Source organism: Dipodomys ordii, unplaced genomic scaffold (assembly GCF_000151885.1).
Source record: "Dipodomys ordii isolate 6190 unplaced genomic scaffold, Dord_2.0 Scaffold142, whole genome shotgun sequence".
In the NCBI taxonomy this organism is placed as follows: Eukaryota; Metazoa; Chordata; class Mammalia; order Rodentia; family Heteromyidae; genus Dipodomys; species Dipodomys ordii.
The window spans coordinates 2774254-2789824 of record NW_012267358.1 but is presented as its reverse complement, the minus strand read 5'-3'; the positions used below and the strand labels follow the sequence as shown (position 1 = coordinate 2789824).

Sequence of the window (15571 nt, the reverse complement as noted above, 5' to 3'; positions counted from 1 at the left end):
CACACACACACACACACACACACACACACACACACACACACACACACACACACACACACACACACACAATCTTAAGAGTTCCCAAGATAGGAGGCAGACACTTCTTTCATATTCAGGGGCAGGCTTGTAAAATGAGAGTCTATTATCTTTGGTGACATCTACTACAGAATTCCTTAGGCAGAGGATGGTATGGTGAAACATACCTGTAATCCCAGAACTCAAGAGGTTGTAGCAGGAGGAATGCAAGTTCAAGGCCATCTTAGGCTACATGGTGATTCTAGGTGAGCCTGGAAAATACCAATATGTTGTTAAAAAGATTCTTGGGCAGCACTAGCATCACCCACCTAAGGCCCACATCATTCACTTCCCTGTTCAACAACCTATGCCCTATTTCTCAGTTAGATCCCTGTTAGCCTATGTCCCCCTCCCCAGCCAAGGCAGTATGTCCTACACAGCTTATGTGTTGCTAACCCTAGAGCCCTTTACCCAGCAAGCCATTTCCTGAACCAAGTGTGTTCACTAGCCCTTCCCCCTTCCAAGGAAGGCATCAAGTTTCATCTCAGCTAGTTTATACATTTTACAAAGCAAGCAGGTAAGCAGGCAGGCAGGAAGGGAGGGAAGGGAGGAAGGAAGGGGAGAGGAGTGGAGGAGAGTGGAGAGGAGGGAGGAAACTCTTTAAGCCTACCTCCCTCTCCTCTCTTGTCAGGACCCCTTAATCTACCTGTGCCTACCTTTTCTGCCAAGCCCCCTCACTTACCATGGTCTTGCCATCTATTTATACCTTCATCCATGGGCTGGGAAGATGGCTCAGTGGTTAGAGTGCTTGCCTTGCGTGCATGAGGCCCTGCGTTCGATTCTTCAGCACCAAATAAGCAGAAAAAAAAGCCTGATATACCTTCATCCTAAACTAGCCCTCCTTCCCCAGTTAGTATCCTATTCCTTACCAACTGTACCCAAGCCTCAACTCCAGTTTGTTACTCCTCCTTGGCCTGTGCCTCTGGATAAGTAGGCTCTTTGGAGACTAGGCAACCTTCCTGAACCACAACTCCTGTCTAGCCTGTGCCATCTCACATGCAGAAGCTCTGCTCCAGCTAGGGCCCTTTCTTCCACCAAATCCTTTTATCTATACATCCCAGGCAGGCTCCCTGACTCCCCCTGATTTCTCTTCGGATTGTGTGCCCCTTCACCCAGTCAAGCTTTTTTCCCAGACCAGCCCTCCCCACCCCCAATCATATTCCATGTACCCTCTTGAGCTGGGCCCCAACTACAGCCAGGACCTCTGTCTGGATCCAGGTTGATCCCTTCCCCAGCAGATGGTCTCCATCTGCTACACTCCAGTCTCCTGTCTAGATGCTACCAACCTGCCTAGTAACAAATATCCAGCCTTTGCTGTTCTCAGCATTCAAACTCATCCTACCCTTGTTCTCTTTTCTAGCCTATGTCTCCCTCCCCAGCCCTTTCCCCTGACATTGCCCCTCTCCAGTCAGGAAACTTTTCCCTACTCAGAATCCTCTTAACACCATCCCCTTCTAGCCTCCCCTTCTCCCTTGCAGCAACCTCTAAAGCCTCTATGCTCCCTTTCTAAGACCAGCACATTCCCATATCCCATATCCAAACTGCTTCCCCAGTCTCACCTTTGTCACCAACTTTTGTACTCTCCAGCATCTGCTGGATTTCCTGCTAGATCCCCTAACTTGGCTGATGGTTCTCTGGCTTAGCTTCCATTCCCCTACCTCAGAAAGGCTCCTTCTCCAAGCTTTGACTACTTTTACCTGCCAAGGACACCATTCTTGCCTTTGGGCTCTTTGTCCCTGGCCTCTTTCCTCTCAGCAGCCAATACCTCCTTTTTATTTTTGTGCTAGTACTAGAGCTTGAACTTAGGGGCTGGCTGTTGTCCCTAAGCTTTCCTGCTCAAGACTATTGCTCTACCACTTGATTCACAGTTCCACTTTTTCAGTTCTTCTTCTAACCAACACTACATTGCCATCTTATTATCCTCTTTCCAGTCAGGCCTCCTCCTTTCCCAGCCCTGTCTCCTTCCTCTGCCTTTCCACCCAACTGAATCCCCTTCTCTAGCTTGTTTTCTCTTCAAGATTCTTCTCTTCAACTCTCCCTGCACCCCTTGCCACTGTCATACTTGCTACCTCTGTCCTCTGACAGCATCCTTAGATATCCCCTAGTCTCAGCTCAGTTCCCTTTTATTATGAACTTCCATACCAAAGGCCATCTCTAATCTTTGTCCTGTACACCATCTAGTTCCGTATGCTCCCTTCTAACTTAGCTTCCTCTACCCAATCAGGCCTCCTTCTAAAATGTGCCCCTAAGACCATCCTACTCCAACCTTCCAAGTTTTATGGGTCCTTTACCAGCTAAGATTCCTCCTCTGTCCAGTCTTCTTTCTTTAGGCAGATTGTTCCCCATCCAGTATCTCTTTTCCCATTTGAGACCTCTTCTTATTCAAGTACCTCTTGTCTGGTAAGGTGATTAGTTTGAAATAGTTCAACATTCAATAGCCATGAACCCCTTTATCACCTGTCACAACCTTCCAATCTGGCCTCTTGCCCCAGTTTCCCTTTATGTCAATCTGTCCCTGTCCCCATCCTGGACCTTTTCCAATGGTAGGCATCCTCCTTTAGCCAGGTCTTCTTTCCCAGTCTGTGGCCCCTACTCCACTCCCTTGCCCACCAGCTGGGTGTTTCTCTTTCTCAGCCTCTTTCATTCCAACACAGTAAAACATGTTTTCCCATTTCTAGAGCCCTTCACTGGCCTAGGCCCAAGACCCCAGGCATGTTCCCTCTTCCAGCCAGGTTCTCTTCACCATGTATGCTCTCATCCTGTGTCCCCTGGCCTATCCCACTTTTTCCTGCCACACCTTGTTCATCCTTCCAGGCTGTTTCCAATCCGTTTGCATCTTCTTTCCTATACAGGTCCCCTTCTGCAGACTACATCTCCCTTCCTGGCCTGTTCTCTTTCTATGTTCCCTCCTGAAGTGAGTGTTCCTTCCTCTCTAACCCACATTCCCTTTCCTTCAGCGTTCCTATTCCCATGAAGTATTTCTTTTCACAATGTATCTAGGGCCAAGTTTTCCCAGAGCTTCCCCAATCCCCAACCAGCTGGCTAGTTGAAACTTTTTTCATATAGACCTTCCCACAATGAGCTATCTGGCAGATTTCCATATTGAGAATACCCCAAAAGAAAACCCAGTGGCATTTCTTTCCCTCCTGCTAGACAAGTGAGGTTTTCAAAGTAAAACTTCTTTTTAAATGTAGTGATAACAATATGCTTAAATGAAACTCATATATTTCAGTGAGTGACACAGCAATTTAGGACAGCCACAGGAGTTTCTCCTTACTACACTCTCAATTTACCTCAGGTTACTACCAGGATTGCGGGTGCAGTTCTGCTCACCAAAGTCTCATCTGTTCCCTACCACATCTGCTTCTGAACTCTGAAGAGTCTTCTACTCAGGCAGATCCTGGGACATAAGCTCTATGTGAACTAAGAGTCAGCTACATGAAAATAAAGAAACAGGTTTTTTTTTGTTAAAGTTTTATTTATTTTTAACATGTTGGTATTCTTTCAAAAATGTCTGAACCTACATATTTTACTTTGGAACTTCCAGAATTTTAAAATGACCTCACTCACCGAAATACAGGATCTAAATATTTTGTTTTAAAATGCTACCAATAATTTCACTTTTACAATCCTTTCAGTATATTTCAGACACCAACAAACCTCAGACACCAAACAAATTACATCATTCTCTTTTTTTGTCTTACAATAGTTTTTTGTTTTTTTAATTTTTTTGTTTGTTTTTTGTTTTTGTTTTTTTTTTGGTGCTGGTCCTGGGGCTTGAACTCAGGGCTTGGACACTGTCCTTGAGCTTTTGTGTTCAAGGCTAGTGCTCTAGCACTTTGAGCCACAACAACATTTCCAGCTTTTTAGTAGTTAACTAGAGATAAGAGTTTCATGGACTTTCTTGCCCGGGCTGGCTTTGAAATGTGATCCTCAAATCTCAGTCTCCTAAGTAGCTAGGATTATAGGCATGGACCACCAATGCCCAGCATCATAACAATTTTTGATACAACAAAATTATTTACTTTAAGATTAAAAAGAACTATTGAAATATATTTTTCTAAGAACCATCTATTCCTTATTCCTAAGAAGTAAGAAACGTCATTGAATTCAGATGTTTCACATTACAAACCAGATCATATAACAGAGTGTGTGAACTTGTATAAGATCAGAGTATTTAGTATCTCTAGGAATACTTACCAGGAAGGTACCAAGGATGAGACCTGGAGAATTGTGTGAAGCCAGCCCCAGCAAAAAGTCTGAGACTTCCGCCAGTGGCTAATGCCTATAATAGCTACTCAGGAGGCTGAGATCTAAGGATTGCAGTTTAAAGCCAGCCTGGGAAGGAAAATCTGTGAAATACTTATCTCTAATAAGCCACCAGAAAACTGGAAGTGGTGCTCAAGTGGTAGAGCACTAGCCTTGAGCTGAAGAGCTGAGGGACAGTGCCCAGGCCCTGAGTTCAAGCCCCATGACCGACAAAAAAAAAAAAAGAGACTTCGTCTCTAATTAACCAGCAAAATGCTGAGCTGGAGGTGTAGCTCAAAAAGGGTACCAGCTGAGGGAGAGAACAAGCTCTGATCTCAATCCCTAGCACTGGCATAAAAAAGGCAATAAAAGCCCAAAAAAAAGTTTAAAAAGGGAAAAAACATCTTACTCACTTTCTGTAAGTAAAACTATCAACCATCTAAACAGTCACCTTTCTTTCTGTCTTTAATACAGGACATTAAATTTTTGTCTTTTGAATATTTTAACCCTAGCTTATCAGTTCATTTAAATTCACTTTCCATATTACCTTTTAAACTTAAAAGCATTAGAATTTAGCTACCAGCTTTCCAACTAAAATCCATTAGCAACTATATGTATGAATAAAAAAACCATTGAAATTATTATCAAAAGTCACATTCATATCCAAGAATTTTTTTGAAAACCAAACTATTATCAAATGTCTCATTCACATTCAAGACATCTTTTCAGTAGCCCAACAAAAGTGAAAAAGCAAAAGCAAACCAATGAACAGTTTGAGATTACCTCCCCCCTCAAAAAACACCCCAACATGACAGAAGGTACATAAATGCCACCTTTATCCCTGTCAGGAAAATCTAAGTTATCAAGCTTTTGTATCTACACTACTTATTTATCTGAGTTAAAATCATGGAAAATCAAAAAATGGAGCAAAAAAGCCACATTTAGCCCAAAGCTAGTTGAAATCAAACTAACTTTCAACTGGGGAAGAAGGCAAAGATTTCTAAGGGTCAGAAGAGGTGAGACCTCATACTAACTAGGCCTCTTGGGCATTTATGTAGAAGCCGCCATTTCCCACCTCCACCGTGAGAAAGACCTATGAGGGATTGAGCATTTATGAGGTTACATTTAAGTAACACAGGGACAGGGAATACAGGTAGCAGTAAAGAAAACAGCTACTAACTAGTCCTACAGAGAGATGTGGTGAGTGACAGCAGTTCTTACTATGACCACGACGATGATGGCAACAGTGACGATGATGATGGTAGCAGTGGCTGTAGTGAAGTTAATGGCAACAAAAGCAGTGTTGGTGACAGTTCTTACTATGATCACAAGAACAATGACAGTGGAGGGTGACAGCAGTTCTTTCTATGACCACAGGATGATGGCGATGGTGACGATGATGACGATGATGACAACGAAAGTGGGTGACAGTTATCAGTATGACCACAAAAAGGACAAAGAAGACAACAATAGGAGAGAGCAGTTCTTATTACAACCATCAGGATGACAAGGAAGATGATGACTGTGACAACGGTGACAATGATGATGGTGGCAGCAGCTGTGATGACAATGATGCTAGGTGACAGTCATTTTTACTACTACCACAAGGATTATGATGATGATGGAAGTTGAAAGCAGGATAATGGTGATGATGGTGATGATGATGGTGGCAGCAGCAACTGTGGTGGTGATGGTGACAACAATGATGACCAGTAGGTGACCAGTTCTTACTATGACCTCAAGGACAACAATGACAACTGTAGTGGCAGATGGTGATGATGAAAACGATGATGACAATGATGGAGTTGGTGACAGCAGCAGCTGTGGTTGCAGCAGTGATGACAGTGTGAGTGATAGTAGTTCTTTTCTTTTGTTGGTTGTAGGACTTGAACTCAGGGCCTGAGTGCTGTCCTTGAGTAGTTTTACTCAAGGCTAGCACTCTACCATTTTGAGCTACAACCCCACTACCGGTCTCATGGATTTTCCTGCCCAGGCTGGCTTTGAACTGCAGTTGTCACATCTCAACTTCCTGTATAGCTAGGAGTACATGCATGAGCCATCTGCATCTGGAATGACAGCAGTTTTTAATGCTATCACAAGGATGATGACAATGTTGAGTGATAGCAGTTCTTAGTACAACCACAAGGATGATGACGATGGTCATGGGGGTGACGATGATGGTGGCAATAACAATGATGATGGTGGCAGTGATGGTGGCCCGGATGATGACAACAGTGGGTAGCAGCAGTCCTTTCAATGACCACTAAGATGATAATGATGTTGACAATGGTGGGTGATAGTAGTTCTTATGACCACTAGGATGATGACAATGATGACGGTGATGATGGTGATGATGATGGTGGCAGCAGCAGTAGTGTCCAGGGTGATTATGACCACAACAGTGGGTGATAACAGTTCTTACAATGACCACTAGGATGATGATGACAGTCACGATGATGACAGCAATGAAGGTGAATAACAGTAGTTCTTACTATGACCACAACTAGGTCGACCAAGATGACAACGATGATGGTGACAGTGGGTGACAATTCTTACGAACCACTCGAAAGATGATGGCAGATGGCAGTGACAACGGTGGTGACCTTGATGATGGGTGACAGTTCTTACCACGACCACAAGGATGAGGATGCCGATGGCGACAACGGTGATAATGAGGATGGCGGTGGAAGCAGTGGTCGTGGAGGGGGTGAAGGTGATGATGGCTGGTGGCAGCAGCTGGGGCGGGGCGGGAACAGCTGTGGCGGTGGTGGCGGCTGTGCTTTTGGCCGCCATTGTGGCTCCCGTGGGCTGGTGGAGAGATTTAGTAGAGGCGTGGGGCAATTCCGCCCACAGCGCCGGCTTCGAGCGGCTTGACAGAGTTGTAATGCTCACCGAAGTTGCAGGCGTGGTGCAGATACACCAAAGTGAGTGGCTTCTTGTTGTACTCCTCTCCAATCATGATGATGGGGGACTCTGCCTGAACTACTTCGATGGGGGTCTGCAGGATGTGAGACAGCGCCGTCAGCTCCAGCTGGCCTCCCCAGGAGCCCCTCACGATGTTGTCGCAGTAGGTCTTGAAGTCATCGTGGGTGTAACCGTCGCCAGGCTCCGCATCAGTAAAGAAAGGCAAGAAATCATCGACGTGCTTCTGCATGTAATCAGCAGTACGGCGGCGCAAGCTATCGATGGTGACTGGAAACGGCAGTTGATCTTGAATGGCCCGGAACATACAGTGGCCATCAGCTGGGATATCTTTCATGGCCAGATTTTTAGCCCCAAGGATGGTGGCGACCTTTTCTTCTTCCTGACGACGGTAATTGGACAAATGTTCAGTCTCACTGTCGTCGACCCTCTCTTGGCGTTCTTTTCTGAGGGCCGCTTTTCTTTCCCTTCTTTTTTCTGCTCGGCAAACACGAGGAGGTTGGTTTTCTAGATTGATTTTGGCCAGATTTTTGGTGACAGACTCGACGTCTGGGTCCTCAGGCGGTAGAAACTTCTCCAGCTCTTGTTGGTGCCGCTGTTCCAACTCGGCCTCAAGGCGAGCCACATCCTGGAGCATCTGCTTTCGCCTCTTTCTGTCAGTTTTTGGGACTGTGTTCTTCATGGCGCAGATCTGATCTTGTAGTTCTTTTCTTTCACGCCGGTGGCGGCGTAAAATCCGCTGACGGTTGTTCTGAGGATCTTCCATGATGTTCCTCTAACGCCTCAAGCCTCTTAACTGCCTACAAGCGCTCGCCTGGCTGGCAGCAACCGTTCTGTCACGTGAGGGACGTTCTGTCTTTTAACGGACACGGACACTAGTCAGGGGCTGCTTCTCCCGCCCCATTCTCAGCCCTTTCTGCTATTGGCTCCTCTCTCTGGGGGTGTGCTCTCAAACCCACCTGGCGTTATGATTGGTTTCTAACAGACAATATGTCCACGCCCTTAGCAACTCCCGCTTCCGTTTCAGCAGCTTTCAAGTATCTTCCCTAAGATTGTGCCTTTCAACAAAGTGTGCTTTGTAATGAGGCTTGTAGAATTTTTCTGTGCTTCTTACTGCTGTCTTCATTTCCAAGTTTGGATACAACTCAGGCACAGGCCATGCTTGATAACCACATGATAAATACAGTCATCTGAATGTGTTCTGACCCTGAACTTGGCATTATTCCTAGTGTCCAGGAGGCAGTGTGTCTTTCTCCAGTTGTTCAGCTCCCCTCCACAGTAAACCCATAATCTTTCTGTATCAGAACAAAGACATTTACTTACATTCCTAGGAACACAGAGTCCTTTTAATTTATGCTTCAAATTCACCCTGTCCCATCCCAGTGCAATATGGCAGCCTTTTCCTTAAAGCCCTCACTAGAAATAAGCAGACCTTTTGGCTTATTACAAGAGTTCATTTACCCCAACCCATCTTTCCCTCCCCCTTCTTCTAGGCCCCCAGCTGCCAAAATGAGCTCTCTCATATGCCCATGACATGTTCATCAGGCCACTTTATTCTGATTATTTTGAGTCTTCAAAAGCTCTAAAAAGAAAATAAAGGCCCCAAATATGCTCTCTCCCATCCTGCCTCAGCCTCCTCAGTTTGATGGTGATTTGGGAGATGGAGTCTTACAGATTTATCTGCCAGGGCAAACCTCAAACTTCCATGCTCTAAGTCTTAGCCTTATGAGTAGCCATTAACACCTAGCTATTTTATTACTAAGTATAAAAATTCTTCATTTCATCCTGATTTTTATGCTACATATTCCAATCGTCTATTTTTTAAGTTGTTTTTGTTTTGGAGTCTTAACCAAGAAATCTCTACAGACCTGAGCTCATGAAGCCTTTTCTATTTTTCTTCTAAGAATTTTACAGCTTAAGATCTGATATTTTAAACTTTAATCTATTTTGACTTGCTTTTTGTGCTTGATGTAACATGATGGGTATTTTTCTTTGTTTTACTTGTGGATAATGTTTTCACAGCACCATTTATTTGACTATCCTATTTTTATCATGAATTTTTGGCACAGTTGTGGAAACTCAGTTGGTCATATATGTGGGCCTGTATTTCTAGGTTTTCTAACAATAGACAAAATGAGAATAGGTTACATAATAGAACAAATATTTGCAAGCCACTTATCAAAGAATTAATAGCTAAAATATATAACAAATGGCTGGGTACTGTAGGTCATAAGTCAGTAGTGGAATACTTTATATGCACAAAGCCTTGAATTTTATCCTTAGCACTAACAAAGGGGTATGCATTTAAATGTTCGTGTATGCATGTGTGTGCATGTGTGTTATGACTCATTAGCAAAAGGACCAAATAGAGATTTTTAAAAGAATTATATCCAAATGGCAAATAGGTACTTTTCTTTTTTTGCCAGTCCTGGGTCTTGAATTCAGGCCTGGACACCGTCCCTGAGCCTCTCTGTGCTCAAGGCTAGCACTCTACCATTTGAGCCACAGCTCCACTTCCTCCTTTTACTGCTTATGTGGTAGTAAGGAATTGAACCTAGGGCTTCATGCATGTGAAGCAAGTACTCTACAATTAAGCCACGTTCCCAGCTTAAATTTATGTTTTGAGTAGTTAGAATTATAGGCATAAACCACCAGTGCTTGGCTTAGGTTGAGATTTTTGATGAAGGTTATATTTTTTTGGTCTAGGGATATCCAGTTGTTCTCATAGTATTTATTGAAAAAAGAAATGCTTACTGCATTGAATTGGTTGTTCACTTTTATATAAAAAGGTATATTTTGTAATGTCTGTTCCTTTCATCTATGTGTATATCTTTTCTCCAACATCTTATAGTCTTTATTACAACAGCTTTATAAAAATGAAATAAGGTAAGCCATTTTATCTAACTTTATTCTTTTCTTTCTAAAGTGTTTCAGTAATCTACTTCTTTTGCCATCATGTATAAATTTTAGAATGTTCTGGTTGATAGCTATAAAAATCTTGGAACTGTCATAGGAACTACGTTCATGTTGTACATCAATTTAAAGAAAACTGCCATGTTAACTATGTTGTCTTCCAATACATGAACATCTATGTATATACTCCATCTATTCACATGGAAATTTCCATTGATTTCTCTCAAGAATGCATTATTCTTTTCACCATATAATTCCAGTACATATTTTGTTATATTTACACTAAAAAATCCCTTTCTTTGAGTGATTATTGATATCTTATTTTTTGTTTTTTAATATTTTTCTGGTTCAAAATTTCATTTTTATTATCTATCAGTAGTTGTACAAAGAGGCTTCAATTCAACATGTCAATTTATGAGTAACTGCATCTTGATCAATGTCACCTTAGTATTTTATTTTTATTTTTGGCCAGTCCTGGGGCTTGAACTCAGGGCCTGGGGAACTGTCTTTGAGCTTCTTTTGCTTAAGGCTAGCACTCTACCACTTGAACCAAAGCACCACTTCCAGGTTTTTCTGTTTATGTGGTACTGAGGAATTGAACCCAGAGCTTCATGCAGGCTAGGCAAGCACTCTACCAGTGGGCCACATTCCCAGCCCTAGTATTTTTTTTTTTGGTCCGGTTGTGGGGCCTGAACTCTGGGCCTGACCACTGTCCCTCAGCCCTTCAGCTCAAGGCGAGTGCTCTACCACTTGAGCCACAGCGCCACTTCCGGCTTTTTTCTTTTTGCTTATGTGGTGCTGAGGAATTGAACCCAGGGCCTCAGGCATGCAAGGCAAGCACTCTGCCACTGAGCCAACTTCCCAGCTCTAGTATTTTAATTTTAATTTCAGTGTCATGTTTGTTGCTAAGATGGAACTATAAGGAACTACAGTGGGATTTCTATGCTAATCTTTTGTCCTTTACCTTGCTAAACTCACTCATTTCTAGGGGGTTGTCTTGATAGATTTCTTAGAATTTTCTACATAGAAAATAATGTCATTTGTGAATAGGGCAAATTTTACTTTATCCTTCCCAATCAGTATGCCTTTTATTCCTCTCTCTAAACTCACTGGCCTAGCTAGGCATTGAACCACTGCATTGGAGAAAAATGGTGAGGGCAGACATCAGTTGTTTGCTTTTATCTTAGAATGATGTGTCAATTTTTATTTTTAACTATAAGTTATAGTTTTTGTAGGTGCTCTGTAACAAGTTGAGGATATGTTCCTCTAGCCTGGAAAGATTTTGGCATGAAAGCATATTGAATTTTGTTGAATATTTTCTGTACCAATTGATATGTCATGTGATTTGTTTCTATTAGTCTACTAATATAGGTTACCATTTAGTGGTTATCACATATTGAACCAGCCTTTAATTACAAAATAACCCTTGTTTAACTATAGTTTTAAATTCAATATATGTGTTTCCTAATTCTATTTGTTAATTAAAAAATTCTTAAATATATAATAATGAGGGGTATTTGTAATATTCCTTCTTGGTATGCTTTTGTTTAGTTTTGGTATTAAGAAAATATTAAGTTGAAAAAATAAACTTGAAAATGTTCACTTTTCTCTTTGTGGGTAAAAGATTATTTACAATCATGTACAAATTTAATAGGAGTATCCAGTGAAACTATCTGAACCAAGAGATTGACTTTTGGAAGTAAAATTTGAAAGTTTGTTTTCTCCTTTTTCTTTTTTTGTCATTTTTGGGGCTTGAACCTGGGGCATGGACACTGTTCCTGACCTTTTTGCTCCAGGCTACCTCTCTACCAATTTGAGCCACAGTGCCACTTCTGGTTTTCTGGTGGTTAACTGGAAATAAGGGTCTCATAGACTTTCCTGCCTGGGCTGACTTCGAACCATGATCCTCAGATCTTAGCCTTTTGAGTAGTTAGGCTTACAGGCATGAGTTACCAGTGAGTGTCCAGCTCAAAAGTTTATGTTTTCTAAAGACTTGCTCTAAAGAATATACTCCTTTGGTCTCACTCTGTATAAATTCCTAGAGACCTGTTTAATTTATCATGTCCCAGTGTATTTTTTTCTTTTACCATCCAGTGTGTTTAAGTGTAGAGGAAAACTATGCAACCTATGCTTCTCTGGGTCTGGGTTAGCTATGTGCATCTGATCATATAAAATAATATTTATCATGGGCTGGGAAGGTGGCTTAGTGGTAGAGTGCTTGCCTCGCATGCATTAGGCCCTGGGTTTGATGCCTCAGCACCACATAAGCAGAAAAAAGCCAGACGTGGTGCTGTGGCTCAAGAGGTAGAGTGCTAGCCTTGAGCTGAAGAGCTGAGGGACAGAGCCCAGGCCCAGAATTCAGGCCCCATGACCAACAAAAACAAAAATAATAATATTTATTAAAATAAACTTCAGGAAATGTAAACGTTTTTTTCTTTGTTGTAGCTTTTGTTTTCCTTTTGTCTTTGTTAATTTATCTGTTTGGGGGAAAGTAGTAAGAGGGCACACAGAAATGGTGGGACAAAGGGTGCACAAATGAATCCATGATACTCACTAAACACTATTTTTTAAATGATCTATACAACTTGTGGTTGAAGACAGAGGAAAAAATCTGGGAGAGAGAAAGGGAAGGGGTAACACTGTTAAAAAAGAAATCTACTCTTTACCTGACTTAGTTAACTATAACCCCTCTGTATATCACCTTTACAATAATAATAAAAAATTAAAAATCAGAATTGCTCCATTTGTTTTAATTTTGCCTGGGTAGAGTTATTTGTAGTATCCTATTATTCTTGATGTTTAGAGCATCTGTAATGATATTTCCTGCTTTATTCCTGAAATTAGTACTTTTTGTCTTCATTCTTTAATTCTTGGCTGCTTGTCTATCTTGCTAGAGATTTTTCTTTATCAATTTCATTTTTCTTTTCAAAGAACTTATTTGTTTTACTTTGAATAACTATTTTCTATTTTTATTTAATTTTTTTCCTCTTGCTTTTGGTTTAATTTTCTTATATTTATTTTTTGTTCCTTTTTTCTCCTTTCAATACTAGGGATAGGTCTCAAGACCTTGCACTTGCTAGACAGGTTGAAATCAGGCAAGCCATTTTCTTCAGTTTTAGTCTTCTTTCAAAAGTGTTTCTGAAATCTACTTCTGCCTTCCTGTATAAATTTTATTTTATTTATTTATTTATTTATTTTTTGTCGGTCGTGGGGCTTGAACTCTGGGCCTGGGCACTGTCCCTCAGCTCTTCAGCTCAAAGCGAGTGCTCTACCATTTGAGCTACAGCGCCACTTCCTTCCTGTATAAATTTTAGAATACTCTTGTCTATAGCTCAGTGCCACCACTGAGTTACATTTTCAGCCCTTTTGGGTTACATTGAGACAGTTTCTCACTTTATGTCAAGGCCTGTAGACCATAATCCTCCTGTTTGTTCTTTCATGTGTTGCTTTATGATGACAATTATACATTACTGCACTAATCCATTGGTTTAAATGGAGTTTTCCAATTCCTTTTGTCCATATTAAACTTGAGCTACAACGATCACTGCCAACCAAGTAGGATTGTAGGCTTAAGCCACTATGCATGGGTTTAAAAATTATTTATTATTTATTTTTTGTGGTACTAAGATTTAAACTTAGGCTAGAATATCTGTAGCATAGGCAGGTATTCTACCACTTGAGTCATGCTACTATCTTCTCTTTTAGAAAGGCACTTAGATAATGATTTCAGACTTTTTAAAAATCATATATGCATTTAGTTCTAAAAATTGCCTTCCCGGTATTAATTTAACTATATCAATCCTCCCATGATCTTCTTTTCCTTCCCACATCTTTCTTAAATCAATTTCAAAACGTTTAATTATTCTCTTTCCACATAGGCATGTAAAGTACATCTATCATTTTCAATGTCATTGACCTTTTCCACTTGCCCTCTCTTCTCCCACTGATACCTCCCTGGAACAGACCCTTTTTTACAACTCTGTCATTTTTTTTTATTATATATTAATTGTTCCAAGTGGCTCCACCATAGCATTTTGCATGTATTATTTTAGTCAAAATAACCTTCTCTACTGCTTTCTTTCAGTGAGATTTCTTATGCCATGTGCACATATAAATGAAATTTATTATTTTTATTTTTTTGTTTTTTATTGTGAAAATATTGTACAGAGGGGTTACCATTACATGGGCAAAATAATGAGTACATTTCTTATCAAGCATTGTAGCCTCCTCCTTTGTTTCCCCTTCCCATCCCTTCCCATCCTTCCCCCATCCCCCCATCCAATCCTCCTCCCCCCACCCCCACCAAAGTTGTAAAGTTCGTTTTTCCACATAACATCTTGTACATCTCATTGTTGGAATGGATCCACCTGTATCCCTATTTAAACGATTTGTTTTTTCCCTTCCCCTCCACAAATTATACCAACCTCAAATACAGTGAAAGCAGGGGTTATACCATGGGGAGGGACATACAAAGCAACAAAGAAATCATCTTCTAAATATGTTAGAAACAGTCACCTAAAAGAATAAAAACATTAGAATAAAAATCTTAGGGTCCGTTTCCCTAACATCAACTTATCTGACCTTTTCTGCTTGACTCAGACATATACTAGTTATTGTAAATAAGGGAAACAATGGGTCCTAAGTATCTTTGGGCCTGGCTTGCTTCACTTAATATAATTTTTCCAGGTCTTTCCATTTCCTGACAAATGGGGCAATGTCATTCTTTCTGATGGAGGCATAGAATTCCATTGTCTATATATACCACATTTTCTTGATCCATTCATCTACTGAGGGGCATCTGGGTTGGTTCCATATCTTAGCTATGGTAAATAATGCTGCAGTAAACATAGTTGTGCTGGTAGCTTTAGTGTGGTCTTGTTTGTGATCATTTGGGTAAATGCCCAAAAGTGGGATTGCTGGGTCATAGGGGAGCTCTATGTGGAGTCTTTTGAGGAACCTCCATACTGCTTTCCAAAGTGGTTGAGTAAGTTTACACTCCCACCAACAATGCAGTAAGGTTCCCTTCTGTCCACATCCCCTCCAGCATCTGTTGTTATTAGAGTTCTTGATTATAGCCATTCTAACTGGGGTGAGATGGATCTCAATGTTGTTTTGGTTTGCATTTCTATTATGGCCAGAGAAATTGAGCATTTCTTCATGTGTCTATTGGCCATTCTTATTTCTTCTTCAGAGAAGTCTCTCTTTAAGTCTTTAGCCCACTTATTTATTGGGCAGTTGTTTCTTTGAAGATTTGTTGTTGGGGGATTTAATTTTTTGAGTTCCATGTATATTTTAGATATGAGATCCTTGTCAGTTGTATGTCTAGTTAAGATCTTCTCCCAATCTGAGTGCTTTCTATTAATCTTGCTAGCTATGTCCTTTGCCATACAGAAGCTCTGCAATTTCATGCAAT

The 15571-nt window shown here is 41.2% G+C and overlaps 1 protein-coding gene across 1 annotated transcript; it reads right to left on the bottom strand.

The window, feature by feature from the left end:
• Positions 1 to 7144: 7144 nt before the first annotated feature.
• Otud6a (OTU deubiquitinase 6A) lies at positions 7145 to 8011 on the bottom strand. Its single transcript, XM_013031656.1, has one exon. It carries the CDS (start codon positions 8009 to 8011, stop codon positions 7145 to 7147), a length of 867 nt encoding a protein of 288 aa, XP_012887110.1.
• Between the last annotated feature and the right edge of the window lie 7560 nt (positions 8012 to 15571).

Excerpts from the sequence above, each read along its gene's own strand:
- Otud6a (XM_013031656.1), bottom strand. The coding sequence starts at position 8,011 with ATGGAAGATCCTCAGAACAACCGTCAGCGGATTTTACGCCGCCACCGG.